Genomic DNA, 22,121 nt, shown 5'->3' on the forward strand with positions numbered 1-22,121 from the left:
GCCTTGCTTTGGTTGCCCCTGGGCCTCTTCGCACTGCTGGCATAGGAAGGAGTCCAACTCAGGTTGCACAGCTCTTAAGTGGCAGGCTGGGCAGAGGGCGTGTCCCTTGACCTTCTTGGATGGCGGTGCCATTATTTGTGCGCGTGGAAGGCCTCAAAATTGGCTGTGCATGTAGGTATGCGCTCGGTTGTGCGCGTCAGGTGCTCCTGACTCCGATGTGTGTGCCACTGTGTGCACGGCACAGTTGCGTGCGCCGCTCAGATGTGCGTGCGGCTCTGCGTGTGCCTCTATGGACACGCTTAAGTTAGGCCTGCTCCGCGCGTACCGCCGGTTGGGGGAGGGGGGGAAATGGCACCGACGACCCCAATGGCAAAATGGCGCTTCCCCCCTCCCCCCCAGGGGGTCTCCACATGCGTGGACCCTTGCATTGAATTGGGGCCTAGCCCAGCCCAGGCTGCTCAACCTGGTCAGTGCCCTTTAAATCTCGCTGGGAGGATGAATGGTACATCTATTCAAGCCTTGGAGACCGGAGACTTAAATGTAAAAGTTTCTACCTTACCTGTCTTGGCACTTACCAGTTGCGTGCCAGGTGGTCTCCAGCTGCGGGGGGAGAGGGAAATACCTTCACTGCCGCGCTCGAATCAGCACCCGCTACCTTTCAGCCACCCCGGGGGCTAAATCCACGCCGGGAACCGGCTGCCAGACCAAGGCTCACCTCTGAGGGATATCGTAAATCACCTCATGAACTCTCGACTGTGGGAGGGACCGTTAGGTTTCACCGCAGGAGAAGCGGCGCTCTCTTCAAGGTAAATTTTCTCTCTTCTTTCTTGTTATAAATGTTACATTATTCTCGTGTGGATAGTGTTCGCATCTGCTATGGAGACAGAGAAATACTGAAGAGCTAAGCTTACTGCACAGGTATATGTAGGATGATGTCAGCTTTGAAATCTGACTCCGTCTCCCATCTGCTATCAGGAGAGCACAATACTCATTGGTCCTGAGTCCATCTGGCTACATACTAGGAAATCTAGTTTATAAGTTACAAGGAGGAAAGCATTGTGTGAATTTAAACATAGGAACCTTCAAGTACTCTCTGCTGTACAAAGATTTGTTTATGGTCTACCTTGGAATCCTTTGGCTATTAGCTCTCAACTACACACAAAGACACATGGGCTAACCTGCTGTATGAGTGATCGAGCAAGCACTTTATCTCCTCCTTTCATCAGCATGTTGATGAACTTACTGCAATGACAAAAGAACAAACACACATTCAAGATCCAGTGGAAAGGTTCCAGAGAAATGGCAATGTAGGGCTTGCCTTCCCAAATCTAATCACCATATCTTTGCCACCACCAGACATGAAAAATAACTCACTTAAAAACTCATAAGCTTTTACACCATGAGGGAAACATTCTCAGTGTTCTCATGAGTAAGACTATTATGGATACTGTCTCCCCATGAATATTTAAGCAATATAATTTAGAAATAAAAATGGACAGAACATTCAATATGCCATGCTGGGTCATACCAAGGTCCATCAAGCCCAGCATCCTGTCTCCAATAGCAGCCAGTCTGGGTCACACAAGTACCTGGCAGATCCCAAAAAGCTGATCAATTTCTTATTGCTCACATAAATGTTCAGCTTCTAACTGCACCCAGAAGCAATTTTTAGGGTGATTACCTGACCCCAGATCATGAAGAAAGTGATATAGATGTCAGCAGAAAAAATACAACTTGACCCTTGCATGTGCCCAATTGCCCTACCTACTGTGTCACTGCAAATGCTGTTTTATCTTTAGCCATCTTTTGACTCTTCTTTTCATTGCCCTGTGCGTTGTAATCATGTTTGAATTCTACTATTGTTTTGGTTATTCTGCCTCTACTGGTAAGCAATTCCAGCCATCCACCACTCTCTTAATAAAGATATACTTCCTCCTTCCAGCTTCATAGCATGGCTCTTATCTTTGAATATTTTTGTGAAATAAGTGAATCAGTGATGGGGGTTTTATTTTTTATATTTTAAGTGTTTTGCACAAACTTAAGAACATAAGAAAATGCCATACTGGGTCAGACCAAGGGTCCTTCAAGCCCAGCATCCTGTTTCCAACAGTGGCCAATCCAGGCCATAAGAACCTGGCAAGTACCCAAAAATTAAGTCTATTCCATGTAACCATTGCTAATGGCAGTGGCTATTCTCTAAGTGAACTTAATAGCAGGTAATGGACTTCTCCTCCAAGAACTTATCCAATCCTTTTTTAAACACAGCTATACTAACTGCACTAACCACATTCTCTGGCAACAAATTCCAAGTTTAATTGTGCGTTGAGTAAAAAAGAACTTTCTCCAATTAGTTTTAAATGTGCCCCATGCTAACTTCATGGAGTGCCCCCTAGTCTACTATACGAAAGAGTAAATAACCGATTCACATCTACCCGTTCTAGACCTCTCATGATTTTAAACACCTCTATCATATCCCCCCTCAGTCGTCTCTTCTCCAAGCTGAAAAGTCCTAACCTCTTTAGTCTTTCCTCATAGGGGAGTTGTTCCATTCCCCTTATCATTTTGGTAGCCCTTCTCTGTACCTTCTCCATCGCAATTATATCTTTTTTGAGATGCGGCGACCAGAATTGTACACAGTATTCAAGGTGCGGTCTCACCATGGAGCGATACAGAGGCATTATGACATTTTCCGTTTTATTCACCATTCTTTTTCTAAATAATTCCCAACATTCTGTTTGCTTTTTTGACTGCCGCATCACACTGTACCAACGATTTCAATGTGTTATCCACTATGACACCTAGATCTCTTTCTTGGGTTGTAGCACCTAATATGGAACCCAACATTGTGTAATTATAGCATGGGTTATTTTTCCCTATATGCATCACCTTGCACTTGTCCACATTAAATTTCATCTGCCATTTGGATGCCCAATTTTCCAGTCTCACAAGGTCTTCCTGCAATTTATCACAATCTGCTTGTGATTTAACTACTCTGAACAATTTTGTGTCATCTGCAAATTTGATTATCTCACTCGTCGTATTTCTTTCCAGATCATTTATAAATATATTGAACAGTAAGGGTCCCAATACAGATCCCTGAGGCACTCCACTGTCCACTCCCTTCCACCGAGAAAATTGCCCATTTAATCCTACTCTCTGTTTCCTGTCTTTTAGCCAGTTTGCAATCCACGAAAGGACATCGTCACCTATCCCATGACTTTTTACTTTTCCTAGAAGCCTCTCATGAGGAACTTTGTCAAACGCCTTCTGAAAATCCAATACTTTAAAACATGAAACAAGCACAAGGACTGACACCTGTTCACTATGATCTAAAGTCAGTTAGTCACCTTGGCATTGTGTGCACTGGGACAAAGAAAATAAAAAAAGTTGTAACCTGGACTTCCTCCCCTCCCTCCTCAAAATCTTGTGTTCGACCAAATTCAGGAAATCTTGGAATGAATAAAGCTCTCAGGTCCAACAGAGACAGTTCTTAAATAAAAAAAATCTTCAGTAAAGGCAAAAGAAACAGAGAAAATGAGGAGACAATGTAAATAGCAATGGCCCCTCTTTTTGGTTCCCTTACATATGGAAAATCCTTCAAAAGTGTTTAAAGCTCCACAAGCCTCCACTTTTACAGGAAAATATTTTATGCTTAACTCTAGAAGACAGGCACTTCTTCCTGACCTGATCATGGGATCAGTGAACACAGAGCTGGTAACACTGGACGATGCTGCTTTGATAGGTCGGACAGTTTTGAGTTCCTGTTCTTCCCTTTGTTCCTCCGTCAACTCCTCCAGGGGCCTGCGGTAATATTCCTTGTTTGTCTCGGGTTCCAGGTAAATAGGACTGTATCGGCTCCATCTTACCTGAGTCAACCTAAAATGTTACAATTTAAAAATGGATAAAATGGGACTACATGCTGAATGAACTTAACTTTATACAGCAAATTAGAGTTAAATCATTTTCTAAATATACACCACGATAATACAAATGTATCTACTTTTTCTACAACTACTCGAGAGAGAGAATACTGAGCGAGCGACCAATAAACAAGCTTAGCTCTGATCCTCTCTCCGAAGCTGGGAACGGTGGGTAGTTACAGCAAAATCTCCTAGTTTCTTAGCTGTGACAAAGAGGATGCCAAGGAACAGGGAGAGGAAATCAAGTCCTACGCGCACTCCTGTGTAACTGTACTGAAGAGACGACAGCGCCTTCCTAGTCTGCTTCAAAACACGAAAAAGGACTCATCTGTTCGCCCTCCGCGAGAACCCGCAATAAAAAAAAAAAAAAAAAAGCATTAAAGAAAGGAAAATGGGATTGTACGTCATCTCGCTCTCCTCAGCCTCTCCCAATACAGAAAGCCTTTTCTCCCTCCAGGTTGCAGACGCAGCCCCGGGTCAGTGCATGTCTTTAAAGCCCCTCCATAAGCCAGATCCAGAGGAGATAAGTAGTACTGCGAAACAGAAGTTTTCGCCTCCACCTCTACCTGATAACTCCTTACCCTGGGAACGAAATCCGCAACCCTTGCCCGAAAAGCCTGAGCCTCCCCAATTTTTCCATGGAGGCCGCCATCTTGCATCTTCCCCAAGGCCCCCACTACTGGCTGCCTTTCTCAGTGCCTGTGGCTAAGCTAATTAAAACACAATTTATTTAAAACACATGGTCATATGCTTTCTTTCCATTTGCTGCCAGACTTATGATCAAGTATAACAAAAACAGCATTGTGCTTATTTATCAGTTTTCAGACATTTATCTGGAAAGCTGCTGAGCGTGATGTAGGCGGAGACTGGGGTTGTTAACTATTCCACAGACCCTTGAGAGGATGGGAAAGGAGGGCAGTGTTGTTAGCCGTCCCCCTCATTTGCATATATTACACCATTTTTCCATTTGTAAGGCTTGAAACACGGGACTCACAACCATACAGTCACTAACACTTTATTCATCTAACTCTTCATACATTGAACAAACAAGAGGACAAAAAACGTATCCAAAGTTAAAGGAAAATTAGTTTCTTACCTGATAATTTTCGTTCCTGTAGTACCAAGGATCAGTCCAGGACACCTGGGTTGTGACTCCGCACCAGTAGATGGAGACAGACTAAAACTTGTGGGCGGAGCATATATGCCCCTGTGCCAGTCACAGCCCCTCAGTCATACGTAATGTCAAAGTAGAAAAGCCATAAGGCAACCATAGCTAATCATACAAAACTTGCTATTTAAACGGAAAAAAATTCCAACACCCCTACAGGAACCAGACTCTCCAACCGGGAGAACGAATAAACAAGGGGTCAGCGCACTGAAAACAATAATGAGCGGACTCTCCGTTACTATAGCGCAGCACTGCGGGCGGGATCCTGGACTGATCCTTGGTACTACAGGAACGAAAATTATCAGGTAAGAAACTAATTTTCCTTTCCCTGTTCGTACCAGGATCAGTCCAGGACACCTGGGATGTACCAGAGCCAACTTACCGAGGGTGGGAAGCAGAGAGTCCCGCTCGGAGTACCCTCTCTCCAAAACCCCCAGCTTCAGTAGCTTGAACATCCAACCGGTAATGTTTAATGAAGGTATGCAACGACTTCCAGGTAGCCGCCCTGCAAATCTCTTGAGGCGACACCTGAGAAGATTCCGCCCAAGACGCAGCGTGAGACCGCGTCGAATGAGCCCGAAGACCCACCGGCGGCGATTTTCCGCGCAGAATGTACGCGGAACCAATGGCTTCCTTGAGCCAACAGGGAAATGGTTGTGCGGGACGCCGCAGAACCTTTCTTTGGGCCCGAAGTCAACACAAACAGATGATCCGTCACCCGAAACGGGTTGGTAATCTCAAGATAGCGAAGAAGGGACCTCCGCACATCTAGCTTTCTCAAGTCTCTCGTTTTCGGGTCCGAAGACTCCCCAACCGCGAAAGCTGGGAGTTCAATCGATTGATTCAAATGGAAAGCCGACACGACCTTAGGAAGAAAGGAAGGAACCGTCCGCAAGGAAACCCCGGAATCGGAGATGCGCAAGAAGGGCTCCCTACAGGACAATGCCTGTAATTCCGAAACACGACGGGCCGACGCAATCGCCACCAGGAATGCAGTTTTCAACGTGAGATCCTTGAGCGTAGAACGTTTCAAGGGCTCAAACGGCGCGGAACATAAAGCAGAGAGCACCCAGTTGAGGTTCCAAGACGGGCAAGGGAGGCGCAAAGGAGGACGGAGGTGTTTAGCCCCCCGAAGAAAACGGGAGATATCCGGATGAAGAGCCAGAGAGACTCCCCGGACCTTACCTCGCAAACACCCAAGCGCCGCCACTTGCACCCGAAGGGAATTGCACGCTAAGCCTTTGGCGAGCCCCGCCTGGAGAAACGCCAAAATATCGGAAATAGAAGCGGAAGTGGGATCCAGACCCCGCTCCACGCACCATTCCTCAAAGACGACCCAGACCCGAACATAAGCTAGGGATGTAGACTGCTTTCTGGATCTCAGCAACGTAGCAACGACCGCATCCGAGTAGCCTTTTCTTTTCAACCGATACCTCTCAAAAGCCATGCTGCGAGACAGAAGTGATCCGCATCCTCCAAACAGACGGGGCCCTGCCGAAGAAGCCCCGCGAACCCCTGGAGTCGAAGGGGTGCAGCCACCGACAACTGGACTAAGTCCGCAAACCAGGGACGGCGCGGCCACTCCGGCGCCACCATGATCACGTTGGACGGGTGCAATTCTATGCGTCGCAGAATCTTGCCGATCATGGGCCACGGTGGGAACACATACAGAAGCACTCCCACCGGCCAGGGAAGCACCAACGCATCGACTCCCTCTGCGCCCCTTTCGCGACGTCGACTGTAAAATCTCGGAGCCTTTGCGTTGTGCCACGTGGCCATCAGATCCATGTGGGGCGTTCCCCAAGTCTTGCAGATGAAGAGAAACGCCTCGTCCGCCAGCTCCCACTCTCCGGGATCCAGGCGGTGACGGCTGAGAAAATCCGCCTGTACGTTGTCGACTCCTGCGATGTGGGACGCAGCGAGATGGCTGAGATGCCGCTCTGCCCAGAGCATCAAGAGCCGCGCCTCCTCCGCCACTAGAGGACTTCTTGTCCCGCCCTGGCGATTGATGTAAGCCACGGTGGTAGCGTTGTCCGACAATACCCGGACCGCCCGTCCGCGAACTAGGGGTAGAAAGGCATGCAGCGCCAGAAGGACCGCTCTGGTCTCCAGCCGGTTGATGGACCATCGGGTCTGCGACTCTGACCACAGACCCTGAACCGACTTCCCTTGGCACACTGCCCCCCAGCCGGAAAGACTGGCATCCGTGGTCACCACCGTCCAGTCGGGCACCATAAGGGACACGCCACAGGAGAGATGTGTGGAATCCAGCCACCAGCTCAGGCTGGATCGTGCCTTCCCCTCGAGAGGTAGAGGTAGATAGAACTCCTCTGAAACCGGTTTCCAGCGGGAAAGCAATGAGGACTGCAGCGGCCGTAGATGAGCGAACGCCCAAGGGACTAACGCCAGCGTGGATGCCATAGATCCCAGAACCGTCAGGTAATCGCAGACTCGTGGCCAGTGTAGCGACAGAAGACGTAGTACCTGAGACTGCAGTTTGCATATTCGTTCCTGAGAGAGAATCACCTTGCCTCGTTTCGTGTCGAAAAGGGCTCCAAGATACTCCAAGGACTGAGAAGGTTCGAGATGACTCTTGTTGTAGTTGACCACCCAGCCCAGGGACTGCAAGAGCTGTAACACCCTGGCCACCGCCTGCCGACACAGACTCTGAGACTTTGCCCGGATCAGCCAATCGTCGAGGTAAGGGTGAACCAGCAGGCCTTCCCGCCGCAACTGCGCCGCTACGACCACCATCACTTTCGTGAATGTCCGAGGTGCTGTCGCCAGGCCGAACGGGAGCGCCCGGAACTGGAAGTGCCTGCCCAGAATGCAAAACCGCAGGAACCGCTGATACGCTGGATGGATGCCCACATGAAGGTATGCCTCTGTGAGATCTAGGGACGCCAGGAATTCGCCGGGGCGCACTGACGCGATCACGGAACGAATGGTTTCCATCTTGAAATGAGGAACCCGAAGGCATCTGTTGACTCCCTTCAGATCCAGAATGGGGCGGAAAGAGCCGTCTTTCTTGGGGACTATGAAGTAAATGGAGTAACGGCCCTTGTCGTACTGATCGGCCGGAACCGGAGAGATGGCTCCCAAGCTTTCTAGTCTTTGGATGGTGTCCAGAACCGCCGCCTTCTTCTTGGAATCCTTGCAGGGTGAGACCAGAAATTTGTCCGCTGGGATGCGAGCAAAATCTAACTCGTAGCCGTGTCTTATCACGTCGAGGACCCACTGATCCGACGTCATGCTGGCCCATTCCTCTAGGAAGAAGGAGAGACGCGCCCCCACGTTTGGAACAACGTGTCGAGGACGCGAGGAGGGATGGGCCGGCTGAACTTCATTGTGAAGGCTTGGACCCCGCACCAGACGGAGCCCCTCCTTGCCGGCCAAAACGTTTGCCCCGAAAGGACTGCTGCCACTGAGCATTCCGCAAGGAGGACGGTCTATACGCGGGTCCAGAGGATCTTTGCGGTCTGGACTTCCTGGGCCCCCGGAACCGGGCTCTTCCTGAGAAGGAAGATCGCGGCCGGGCCCTATCCTCCGGGAGCTTAAACGCTCGATTCTCACCCAGGGAAACCATCAAATCGTCTAACTCCTTGCCGAATAGCAATTTCCCCTTAAATGGCAATGCCCCGAGGTGAGCCTTGGAAGAGCCATCCGCTGCCCAGTTGCGCAGCCAAAGAAGACGCCGCGCCGACACCGCTGCCACCATGGAGCGAGCTGAGGTGCGCAAAAGATCATGGAGAGCATCAGCCCCATAGGCAATGGCCGCCTCCAACCTGTCTGCTTGAGAAGCCTCCCCTGCAGAGAGATCCGCATTCGCCTGAAGGACTTGAGCCCAGCGCAGACTAGCCCGCATAGCAAAATTCGTGCAAATGGCAGCCCGCACTCCTAGGGCAGAAACCTCGAAAATCTTTTTGAGTTGAACCTCCAACTTCCGGTCTTGAATATCCCGGAGGGCTGTAGCTCCCGTGACCGGGATGGTAGATCTCTTCGTGACAGCGGACACCGCCGAATCCACCTTTGGAAGCCAGAGGAGCTCCAGCGCGTCCTCCGGCAAAGGGTAAAGCTTGTCCATGGCTTTGCTGACCTTCAGACCCAACTCCGGAGTATCCCATTCCTTGAAGAGGATATCCGTGGCCGAAAAATGAAAAGGAAAAGCGACCGCCGGCCCTGTGAGCCCGAGCAGAACGGGATCCATATTTGCCTCCTGGCGGACCACCACCGGAGGAGCTTCAATCCCCAGCTCCTGGAGAATGGCCGGGATAAGCGGCGACAGTTCCTCCCTACGGAACAAACGCACCACCTTGGGGTCATCCTCGTCGACGGCCTGTGCTCCTTTCCCTGTACTGGGCTGCGCGGAGCCATCTGACGCTGCCGTCCCGGCCCCTGGCAGGGGCTCCTCAGAGGCCTCTGTGTCCGCCCCGGCGGATTCTTCGGACTCCGAGTCCTGCGGCATCCCTCGCGGAAGCCGCTTGCTCCGGTCCGCGCCCTGAGCGACCTTCGCCGCCCTCTTGGCCGGCTTCTTCTTCGGCGGGGACCTGGTGGACCCGCGCGCGCGCGGCGTCCCCCCGGCTGCGCTTGCTTCGCCTATATCGGAGCACCTTGCGCAGCAAAAGCGCCAAATCCTCTGAGAACTCGCCTGAATCCGAGGAATCGTTTTCCGAAGTCCCCCGGGACCGGGGCCCCTCCGAGGGGTCCTCCCCCGCCGCACCCCGCTGCGGGGATAGCTCAGGGGGCAAGACCGAGGCCCCCACCTGTCTCGCGCGAGACTACCCGGCCGGTGGACAAGATGGCCGCCACTCCCGCGGAGATCGGGAAAGGATCAGAAGGCCTGTCAGGGACTCCCCCCACCTGCGAAGGCGATCGTGCCACCCGGGAACGGGTCCCCCGAGGTGCCCCCGATGATCCCTCGTCTCCCGGGACGCAGGCCGAGCAAAGGCCGTCCCGGGAGAGACGCGCGCGCGCTGAGCCGCAGGCCCTGCACTGCGAGCCGCGTGGCATAGCAAAAACCGCGGGAAGGAAAAGAAAGCGCCGAAAAACAATGAGGGACGCTGAAAAAAATTAAAAAATCACCGCGGCAGAAAACGGCGACCTCCCCCCTGCCGACGACGCCCCCCCCTCGAGCGGAACGGAGCGCAACGCCAGGAAACGGAGAGCCGACAGAAAATAAAAATAAAACACTTTTTTTTTTTTTTTTTTACAGAAAAAAACGCTGTCCCTGGTACTGAAGAGCCCTATGTCCTGCAGGGGTGAGTGAACCGGGCTCCCCGGTGTCACCCCTGACGCTGCTACTAGACCAGCCGGGTCCTCGACCCTAGCAGCGGCCTCAACCTGGGGAGGGTAGTCCCCTCAGGACCTCTCAACTCCCCAGGGAGGCAGGGCAACCGGGACTAAAACTAACCAAATTAAACAAAACCCCAATTTGCAGAAAAAAACCCCAAATAGGCTAATAGAAAATAAAAACCAAAAGCGAACCTGACAACAAAACCAGAATCAGGCCCGACAGGGCTGTGACCAGACCTGCACCACCTACTGGAGACAGAGTATGACTGAGGGGCTGTGACTGGCACAGGGGCATATATGCTCCGCCCACAAGTTTTAGTCTGTCTCCATCTACTGGTGCGGAGTCACAACCCAGGTGTCCTGGACTGATCCTGGTACGTACAGGGAACCAATATTCAAATAAAGGCTAAACTTAAGCAAAAAAAAAAAAAAATATATATTATAACACTTATTAGGCTAGTCTCAGTTGGCATCAGGATAAAGCTGCACATTTCTTAGATTATAAGTGGCAATAATCAATACCAACATTTAAGACTCCCTGAGCCACTTTCTCTTAGATTAATTACACCAGTAGCAACAGGCATACTGCTTTAAACACAACTTAATGTAGCTTCTTTTTTAAAAAGAAAGTTCTGCATTCATAAGGAAAAGGCAGCTGTTTTTTTTAATTAAGTTAATTTCCTTTATTTAAAGATACCTCGTCTCTGGTGGAACTAAAAACACTATAACTCCTTATAGATGCTAAACCACCATTTAAAATGTATAAGAATCTTTCTGGAGGGTTTCTAGTTTATTGTTTTTTTATATACTGTTGCATTAGTAAAACCTTCACAACGGTTTACAATAAAATAACATGGAAGCAATGAAAAATACAATAATTCATTAAAGGTACATAAATAACTATCAACTGTACCCGTTCTACACCAGGGCGGCAAGCCTTTATATTGGCACATATGCTCTTGTATGGAAGCGTTAGCTGAAAAGGAAAAACTAAATTGTTTTTGAAGGGGTCTGAACGCTTCAACCTGACAAAGGACTTCATGTACCAGAATTCCCTGCTTCATGACGGGTTTACTTACAGTCTGCAATACAGCTGTAATTAGGACATTGAGAAACTCTCTGTCAGCACATTGCACATTTTCATTTTTTTGGCTTCGCTGTTCTTATTCTCTGATAAGCTTTCACTGCTGTAACCTAGATTAGAACAATGGATGTATTATGTGATGGGCTGTATTACTGCAGACTCGCGAATTCCTTTCCAGAACTGCAAGTCCCAGCAGCCTCTCCTGCAGAACATGGGAGAAGTTTCACGAAAGTTCCAGGGTGTCTAGGGAGGGGGTCAGTAGCCCCTTCAGCCGGAATATGCTTGCTCAGCAATGCTTAGAACGCATGTGTAAAAGATAAGAACTGTAAAGTGCATAAGAGTCTGCTCCTGGAGGGGAGGGGCATGCAGTTGTACTGAGCCTTTGTCTTAGCTGCATCTTGCTGGCAATAAAAGTCTATCTTTACGGATCAGTTGTCTGGGCCTCCTTACTGACTAAAAAGAGACGGTTACATTGGCGAGCCAGCCAGGAGGTACCGGAGACGCTATTTTAGCTCTCCAGAAGGTCCGGCAGTTTGGTGGCGGAGCAGTCCCCCAGACACACCTGGTGAGTGGCCACCGCTGAGTTCAGCGATCAGGTTTCTGAGGGGATCGTTCCACAGAAATTCTGCTGAGATCTCTGGGTTGATGATCCGGGAAGAAGGCTTTCGTGACGATCGGAAGACCCCTGCAGGCGAGTATCATGGAAACAAGGGAATAAGTGAAGAATAGATAAGAAAAATAACCGGTCCATCCCCGGCGGACCGAGGGGGCCTTGATCACACCCCACGCAGTGTGTTAGTAGGAATTACGTTCCGAAGACCACGCGCATGATAAGGAAAAATTATAAGTGAAGTATACGATAGTGGGAATAGGTTTCTTGTTGTGTGAAAGAGAGTGAATGGCCTCGCAGTTCTAGACCGGGCGACCGCGTTCTAGTCGGGGCAATTGTGACCCTTTATGTCTGACGGATACGGACCCCTTACCTATCCGTCTTCCCTTCCCTCCTTTGTCTGTGAATTCTATCCTAATGGGAGGGGGCGGTTCGACTCCATTAAAAGTCATGACGGAACACTATAGGGAAGTGTTCGATAGACATAAATGTACAAAACCCGGAATGATTCAACGATGTACCCATAGGTGGCCCAGTTTGTGTGTAAATTGGCCTCCGGTAGGAACTTTCAATTTCCAAACGGCCACAAGGGTCCAGAATATAGTTATACGAGAAGGGAATCCGGGTTGCCCTGAGGATATACCGTACATAACCGCTTGGATAGCAGTTATTGAAAATCCTCCGTCGTGGGCAAAGAAGCTAGTAGAGGGAGCCGCCCTCGTAATGGTAACTCAAGCATGCAAAATGGGAGACCGGAAGTCCCCAAACCGGAAGAGAAGGGGAAAGGCGGCCATATTGGAACCTACAGAGCATGCGTCATCTGCGGCGGCCATATTTGTAGAACAAGGGAATCCGCGGACTCCAGAAAAAAAAATTAAACCCCTGCCCCCCGCAGCACTGCCCGACGCTGAAAATATCTTGCCGCCACCATATGCCCCTAGTTGTCCCCTAATAAATAAAAAGACTGTTGAATTATGATGTAATCTTGTGTCAATTATTTAAAACAACATCATATTATACCATCAGTATTTGCCGTAGCCTGTTAGTTTGATGAATAAATGAGACCTCATATATACTATGGCAGGGTACTGGTGAATTAGTCCCTAAATGCCAATGGTTCAATAGTGCGGTGATAAGCTTTGCGTGCACCGTCTCAAAGTTATAATCATAGGTCTCACTCGTCAGTTACAAAGTATTATAGGCAGTAGAAAGGATAAACACTTATCGTAGCATGTTTTGCTGTTTTGCAGTCAGGGACTCGATACTGGCGTGTTGGCCCGACATGGCTCGTGTTTCTGGGGAACCTTCTTCAGGGGCCGCAGTGTGCCAGTGTATTTTCCAGACTGCCCGCTTCTTCTGCTACTTGGTGCAGCCAAGTAGCAGAAGAAGCGGGCAGTCTGGAAAATACACTGGCACACTGCGGCCCCTGAAGAAGGTTCCCCAGAAACACGAGCCGTGTCGGGCCAACACGCCAGTATCGAGTCCCTGACTGCAAAACAGCAAAACATGCTACGATAAGTGTTTATCCTTTCTACTGCCTATAATACTTTGTAACTGACGAGTGAGACCTATGATTATAACTTTGAGACGGTGCACGCAAAGCTTATCACCGCACTATTGAACCATTGGCATTTAGGGACTAATTCACCAGTACCCTGCCATAGTATATATGAGGTCTCATTTATTCATCAAACTAACAGGCTACGGCAAATACTGATGGTATACCTAGTTGTCCCCTGGCATATCCTACGCCACCCAGTCCCCCAGTTCCCTCCAATGCGCAAGCCGATCCTAGGATGGCACCGGCTCATGAAGAGCAGCCCGAAGCGGCAACCGCAAAGGTAGAAGGCGGCAGCGAGTCGTCCGTGGCAGACGGAACTCGTAGTAAAACCCAAGCCGCAGCAAGTTTGCAATTACCAATCAGGGAGACATCAACTGTAGTTCCTGTAGTCCCGACTGAAGAAAACGAACATCGCACTACGCAAACAATAAAGTTATTTACCTACATACCTTTTACATCCAGCGATCTTTTCAATTGGAAACAGCTTGGGCCGTCATACGCTGAAAAACCAGAACAGATGATAGACTTTTTACGGGGCATTTTTGCAGCCCATAATCCCAACTGGGCTGACATTCGGCATTTAGCCTCCATTCTTTTTACCACTGAAGAACGCCGACAGATACAATTAAACATGGAAGAGGCAGCTCGATTAGGAGCCGGGTCAGATGGACGTCCCGAAGACGTAGCGAGAGACTTAGCCCCGACTGCAGATCCCAACTGGGATTTCCAGACCGCGGCAGGGCGGGAGCGCATTACCGCCTATCAGACCGCGTTTCTTGAAGCTTTAAAGAAAGGGAAGCAGAAAGTTGTAAACATGGGAAAAATCCAAGACGTGGTACAGAAGAGAGACGAGTCCCCCGGAAACTTTTTGGAGCGATTGATGGATGCGTACCGCCAATACAGCCCATTTGATCCTGAAGACCCCAAACATCAATCCATCATAGTGATGAGCTTCGTTGGGCAGTCCTGCCCAGACATTCGCCGGAAGTTGCAAAAGCAGGAAGGGTTCGAGGGGATGAATATCAGCCAATTAAAAGCAATGGCTGATAAAGTCTATGTAAACCGAGAACCGGATGGAGACAGGAAGGAAAAGAAAGAAACTAGAAAGTTAAGAGAAAGTGTCAGTTTGTTAGCCGCAGCGTTGGAAGAAACTAATTTCGGGAACCCGTCCAGGCAGTATCACGGGTATCCCGGACCCCGAGGAAGAGGCAGATCGCCCTCTAGAGGGCTGCCAAGAGGACGAGCAAATAGAGGAGGATCGTTTAGAGGTGGAAGAATGCCATTGGGAACCAATCAATGCGCATATTGTAAACAAGAAGGACATTGGAAGTCTGAGTGTCCGGAGTCCCTGCAAGCAAAGCAGGGAGGATATACTCCGTCCAAATCTAAGGAAACGGAATGGCAGATGACCGTAGGTGAAACTTCCGGCGAAGATAGTGAAACATGACTAGATAGGGGAACCCTTCCCATAGACCCTTTGGTGGAAATAAGAGTAGGGGCTGAAACATTCAAAGGACTGTTGGATACGGGGGCGCAAAGATCTGTAATGACCACAGCCATCACCACGCCTACTTCAAAAAATATCTCTATAGTCGGGGCTTCAGGAAAGCCACTAAGCGCTCCCTTCCTCCAGAAACGGCAGGTTACAGTAGGAGGACAGTTAGTGTCCCATCAATTCCTTTACGTGCCAGGGTGCCCAGTACCACTCATAGGGAGAGACCTCCTGTGTAAATTAAGGGCTACTTTGCAATTCGAGCCCACCGGTGAAATTAAGGCATCCTTTGCCGATAATCCTGTCTCTCTCATTTGTCCACTCCAAGAGGAATGGAGACTACATCTCCCCGTCCTTGAACAGATCACTCCTCATCGATACGAAGTGAACACCCCTCTCAACGAACAATGAAGACTGCTAATGGATAGCGTGCCTAAAGTATGGTCCGAGCAGAATCCAGGGGGAATAGCCATCGACGCTACCCCCATATGGATCGAAATGAAACAGAATGCACAGGTGATTAATCAACCTCAATACCCCATTCCATATATGGCCAGGCAAGGAATCCAGATACATCTGCAGAGACTGTACAACTTGGGTATTCTCCGACGAATCCGATCTGCTTGGAACACCCCTTTGTTGCCCGTAAAGAAACCTGGTTCTACTGATTACCGACCCGTACAGGATCTACGGAAAGTGAATAATCAAGTAGCAGATCTAGTAGCCCTCGTACCAAATCCATACTCAATCTTGGCTCAAGTTTCCCCTGCATCCAAGTGGTACAGTGTTATTGATCTCAAAGATGCTTTCTTCTCCGTTCCAGTAGCAGAAGAATGCCAGAAGATCTTTGCCTTCACATGGGAAAATGCACAAACTGGAATCAAGCAGCAGTACACATGGACTCGCTTGCCGCAAGGGTTCAAGCACTCACCTACGCTGTTCGGTGAGCAACTGGCAAAAGACTTGAAGATGTACCAAGTCACGTATGGGCCAGTAATACAGTATGTGGATGACCTTCTGTTGTTTCGTGAAACGTATCACGAATGTGCAGTAGCCACTCTCCACCTGCTAAAGACGTTGTACTCAAAAGGATACCGTGCAAGTAAAAAGAAGGCGCAAATCTGTGAAGTGGAAGTAGAATACTTGGGCTTCCAAATCCGGGAAGGTACCCGTTGTCTTGGAATATCCCGTACCAGTTCAATACGAGGTCAACCTGTACCCACTTGCAAGAAAGAGCTCCGAGTGTTCCTTGGAGCTGCCGGATATTGCAGGCTGTGGATTGCTAACTATGCTGTTATTGCCCAGTCCCTGTACGACAAGCTGCGGGGAAAGGAGGCAGAATCTCAGCCTTTTCAATGGGAAACCCATGAATTGACAAGTTTACAACAACTGAAGGATGCCCTGATTGAACCTCCTGCCCTAGGATTGCCAGATGTAATGAAACCATTCCATCTATTCGTCGATGAGAAAAAGGGAATGGCCATTGGGGTATTGACTCAAACTCTAGGCTCGTGGGAACGACCTGTTGCATATCTGTCAAAAGGAATGGACAATGTTGCAAAAGGATGGCCAGGTTGTCTTCGAAGCATTGCGGCTGCATGCTTACTAATTCCAGAAGCAGTCAAATTAACTTTTGGTCAAACTCTGAACGTAACAACTCCCCACACCATTCAAGGACTTCTAGAAACGCATGGACCAAAATGGATGACCAACTCACGTCTTGTAAAATACCAAGCCTTACTGTGTGAAACACCTGAAATTCAAATACAAGACAGCAAAAACTTGAACCCGGCCACTCTTATGCCGGCACCTGAACCCGTTGCCCATGACTGTGAAGAGGTCATGACTACAATACATTCCAGCAGACCAGACTTGAGGGGATCAACCCTGGCAGGGAGCATGGACTCTATTTACTGATGGAAGCAGCCAAGTTATTGATGGAATTCGGGTTGCCGGTTATGCTGTGGTTTCTGAAGATGACATCATTGAAGCTGAGTCCCTACCTCCTGGGACATCAGCTCAAAAAGCTGAACTCATCGCTCTCACTCGAGCTCTACAATTGGCAGAAGGACAGACTGTGAACATCTATACAGATTCCAAATATGCTTTCCTCACCATCCAAGTACATGGAGCCTTATACAAAGAGCGAGGTTTTCTCACCGCCGAAGGAAAGCAACTGGCTAATGCGTCTGAAATACATCAATTGCTAAATGCTGTATGGGCACCGCAAAAGGTAGGCTGTCATGCATTGTAAAGCCCACACAGGAAAATCAGATCCCGTTGCAAAAGGAAACCAATGGGCAGACAAAACAGCGAAAGAAGCAGCCCGTGCCCATTCACCGCACATCCCAGTTACAACTTGTCCACTTCTACAATTCCCAACGGAAACTCCTGCTTATTCAACGGAGGAGAATGATTGGGCACAGGCTGAGAAATTCCACCATCACGATGGCTGGTGGATTCTGCAAGATAACAGAATATGGATACCTGAAGCATTAGCTTGGACTATTGTCAAAGAAGCCCACAACAGAACTCATCTTGGTCGAGATGCATTAATTAAGCTATTGGAGAAAACGTATTACATCAACAGAATTACTCAGTTGACTAAACATGCAATCAATCAATGTGTCACGTGTGCAAGAAACAATCCCAGAAATGGACCTGGTCCTGCCCCCGGACATATCCTACGAGGAACTACGCCGTTTCAAGTTTGTCAAATCGATTTCACCCACATGACACCCTCTAGAGGATACAAAGCAATGCTGGTAGCTGTCTGTACTTATACTGGATGGATCGAAGCCATACCCACACGAACTGAAACTGCCAAAGAGGTAGTGGCTTTGCTCCTTCATCAGATCTTACCGCGATACGGATTACCAAGGCAAATAAATTCAGACAATGGACCAGCTTTCACCAGTGAAGTTACACAGCAATTAAGCAGAATTCTGGGTGTAAGTTGGCATCTACACTGTGCGTGGAGACCCCAGAGCAGCGGAGCTGTTGAACGAGCTAATAGAACTCTGAAAAATCAAATGGCTAAGCTATGCCAAGAAACAAAGACTAAATGGCCAGACATCCTACCTTTAGCCTTACTACATATCCGATGCAGTCCAAGAAAGTCTGGTCTAACACCTTATGAAATGATGTATGCAAGACCTCCACTCCTTCCATCTTTTCCTGAGTCGCTGCAGATACAAGGAGAGCTGTCCCTTAGTAACCAACTTAAGGGACTACATAACACAGTCATCGCCATCCAGAGCTATACATGCGACATTGAACCACTAGTCTTGCTAACCCCGACTCATCCATTCCAAATCGGAAATTCTGTATGGATGAAGGACTGGGATGAATCAGATTTCCTCAAACCACGATGGAAGGGTCCATACACAGTGTTACTCACCACTCCTACTGCTGTAAAAGTCTCTGGATGCCCTTCATGGATTCACTGGACCCGCCTGAAACCTGCTGCCTCCAGTTGGCAGGTCTCCAGGATTGGAGACAACAAGTTAAAGTTCATTCAAAGCAGGCAACAAATTAGTCCAGGGTAAATGACTATAGTACTTTGCTAAAGAGTACTAACATATACATTTTTTCTTCCTTTCAGAATTAATCAACTGATCTACTTACAAGGCAAAGCATAAAGTGTTTACTCTAAACCTCCAGCCATGAGAAACAGACTTCTACAAGTTATTCTACTAATCTCATGTTCTACAACTACATCTCTTGTTCTACCCCTAAGCAAGAACTGCACAGAATGCATCAAATCAATCCGTACTACAACTCCAGATGGATTCCAGGTTGTCTCTACCATTATACACCAATCTCAGCCACCCACCTCATGTGCAACGCAACCTGCATGCGCATTAAATACCACTCAAGGATACCAGTCTTTTCATCGATGCCTAGAGGGTGACAAGGTTATTTGTCACACACCAACAACTCCCAAGTACTATAACATTACCCTCACTGCTGGATTACCAAAGAGCTACACATCAAGTATTATCCCAGAAGGAAAAGGTATCCTGTACTACATCAACTCAACCAAAGTCCTTATCGGAGGAGAGTCTACCGTCACAATAACCTTCGATGCCTGTGAAGCCATTGATAAACACCCAAATGCACTCCATTGCGGATCTCAATCTTGGAAAAATTCCTATGTTTATAACCACAAGTACCTTTGTCCGTACAATCGAGCTGCCAACCCATCCAGTTGGTTACCCTGTCAAGGAGACTTGATTTTGTCGGGTTGGGCTCTGGTATGTGACTATACAGGTGGAGGTTACCATGGCTGCCACGGAATCGGCAGATTGACAGCAGTAACCGGTAATATTGTGTCCGTGCAATGGCCCATACGAGGTGAAGGATCCCCCTGGCAAGATACTTGGGGATTTGGCATCGACGGAGCTGGAAAAGACCCAATGACATACATAACAATCACCCAGCGTAGAGACAAGCCTCGCCCAATCATTCATCAGACCACTGTAGTGGGCTATCAATCCTTCTTTGATGAAATATCCCATGTATCAGAAGAATTGAAGAAGCATGCCTTTTCACATCAAGCAAAGAATATGTTTGTGAATCTGGCTGAGAATATAGCTCTCTCTCTCGAAGTTAAGAATTGCTTTGTCTGCGGAGGCACACACACAGGAGAGCAATGGCCATGGGAAGCCAAAGAGGTCTTCCAAACCGACCTCAATCAATTGAACACAACTATAACTTACAAACGGAAGACACATCCATACGAGTGGGCTCTCCAGACAGATGTCATTGGCAGACAATACATATCTCGACAACACTCCCGAATCTATACTACCTCTGTTGGAAATTCACCATGTACAGGGGTCCTTACTGCTAACCTAACCAAACTAACTTGGTGGCAGACAGAAAATTTGACTATGCCCACTACCTTGTGGACTGACTCAACCCTAAACAAAACGTGGACTGCTGCTGGGGTGCCCACCACCCTCTTCGCGGCGCCAGATGGATACTACTTCGTTTGTGGCCGAAGGGCTTATGAACTGTTACCACTCAACTGGTATGGCACCTGTTTCTTGGCCACCATTCGGCCAAGTTTCTTTCTCTTACCAATCACCGCTGGAGAAACATTAGGTGTACCTGTCTACAGTCCTATGAAACCAAACAAGCGTCGCAGAACTACTAAAGTTTCTATTGGAGATTGGAAGGATCAGGAGTGGCCTCCTGAACGAATTGTACAATACTATGGCCCTGCCACTTGGGCTGAAGATGGTTCTTATGGATATAGAACTCCAATCTATATGTTAAATCGTATCATCCGACTGCAAGCAGTGTTGGAACTTCTGACTAACGATTCTGCCATGGCTCTCAATATCCTTGCCAAGCAGAACACCAAAATAATCACAGCTGTCTACCAAAACCGTTTAGCCTTGGACTACCTCCTAGCTCAAGAAGGAGGCGTGTGTGGAAAGTTTAATCTCTCTAATTGTTGTTTACAGATTGATGATAAGAGTAAAGTCATCGAAGAGATTACTGATCGAATGATCCGATTGGCCCATGTCCCTGTGCAGACGTGGACCGGTGTCCTTGACTGGACAGCCTCTCTACCAAATTGGCTTACTTCAATTCCCGGACTGAAAGACATTCTCATCCCTCTGCTGTTTTTTGTTCTAACTTGCATTTTATTTCCTCTTTGTTTACCTCTCATTTTCAGAAATCTACGATCTATGATTGAAACCATTGCAGACAGGGCCGCCATCAGGGCAGTATTCTTGGGCCTGCAGTATGGGGCCCCAGGATCTACTGCCACATATGGGGGCCCGCCGCAGCCGCCAGGTGCGCTTGGGGGATGTATTAGTTCATGGCAAAGAGGCCCACTGAGGCTCTCTCCGACAGTCTGTCGCCCAGGGGCCTACTGAAACCTGGAGCCGGCCCTGGGTGCGGGCCCCAGAGAAGGGAGAGAATCAATGCTATGCGTGTCTTTTAGACACACATAGCATTGATTTACAGAGCACCGCAGACAGAGACTCGTCCGCGCGCTCTGTCCTGCCAGCGTTCACTGTCTGACGCGGCTGTGACGTCACCGCCGCGTCAGACAGTATGCGCCGGCAAAGCGCGCGGGCCGTCGCTGTCTGCTTGCTGTATGGGGCCTCAAAATTCCTGATGGCGGCCCTGATTGCAGATCGCAGAGCAGCTGCTCATGTTATGATGATCAATAAGTATGTGTCTATTTCCACATTCCCCGATTCTGATTCATCTGACTCTGATGTCACTTTTGATTCTGATGACGATTACCTTGATACTAAACTCTAATGCCCCATAAGTAACTCACCACGTTGGACCACATTTGTTGCTAAGGGTAAGCCGGGCTACAAAGGGGGGTGACGCCAATAGGGTCCACCCGTCTCAAACCCGTGAAGAAAACAACGACCTTGCATCTACTTAGGGTCCACCTTGAAAAGTTCTATGTATTAATTTTTTTCTTCTCTTTTCAGTTACTTAACAGCTACGAGTGATACTTCCACCTTCCACCGAAGTTGAAGTATCAAAGGGGGGAATGAAGGAGTTCGATTCCATGAACCCCTGAAGACTGCACCCCTGAGACGCCTCTCGTCTCTTCATGCCTGCAGTGAAACGCACAGCCATCTTGATTTACTAACATTTGCAACGCAAACGGAACCTAATACATAGTGACGTATTCACGCACTAACATTTAGTGAAACGTAACTCCATTTTGGAATCATAATTTGTATTGTATTAATACGAACGCCACCGCAAATGTCTAACCCGTCAATTAAATGACGAAACAATAGTCTGATCATAAGCTACACCTACTAGAGACCACGCTAGCTATTGCTTGTTCAGCAGTTTGTAAATTGTTTGTTCAGCAAAAACCAGAACGCATGTGTGAAAGATAAGAACTGTAAAGTGCATAAAGGTTTGCTCCTAAGGGGGCGTGGCATGCAGTTGTACTGAGCCTTTGTCTTAGCTGCATCTTGCTGGCAATAAAAGTCTATCT

At 48.5% G+C, this 22,121-nt stretch overlaps 1 protein-coding gene across 3 annotated transcripts in view; it reads right to left on the reverse strand.

Moving 5' to 3' along the window:
- MRPS7 (mitochondrial ribosomal protein S7) overlaps positions 1 to 22,121 on the reverse strand; it is an 85,985-nt gene that overhangs the window by 18,537 nt on the left and 45,327 nt on the right. The window contains exons 1-3 of one of the 3 annotated variants that reach the window (XM_029600555.1): positions 4,502 to 4,699; positions 3,658 to 3,876; positions 1,179 to 1,242 (exon numbers count right to left, since the gene is read on the reverse strand). In XM_029600555.1, the coding sequence (XP_029456415.1) occupies positions 1,179 to 1,242; positions 3,658 to 3,876; positions 4,502 to 4,572 (354 nt within the window). In that variant the 5' untranslated portion in view covers positions 4,573 to 4,699. Of the gene's footprint in view, positions 1 to 1,178; positions 1,243 to 3,657; positions 3,877 to 4,501; positions 4,700 to 22,121 lie in introns of those variants that run through there. The other 2 variants (XM_029600557.1, XM_029600558.1) reach the window with 2 other exon arrangements.

This window comes from Rhinatrema bivittatum, chromosome 4 (assembly GCF_901001135.1).
Source record: "Rhinatrema bivittatum chromosome 4, aRhiBiv1.1, whole genome shotgun sequence".
NCBI classification, from domain to species: Eukaryota; Metazoa; Chordata; class Amphibia; order Gymnophiona; family Rhinatrematidae; genus Rhinatrema; species Rhinatrema bivittatum.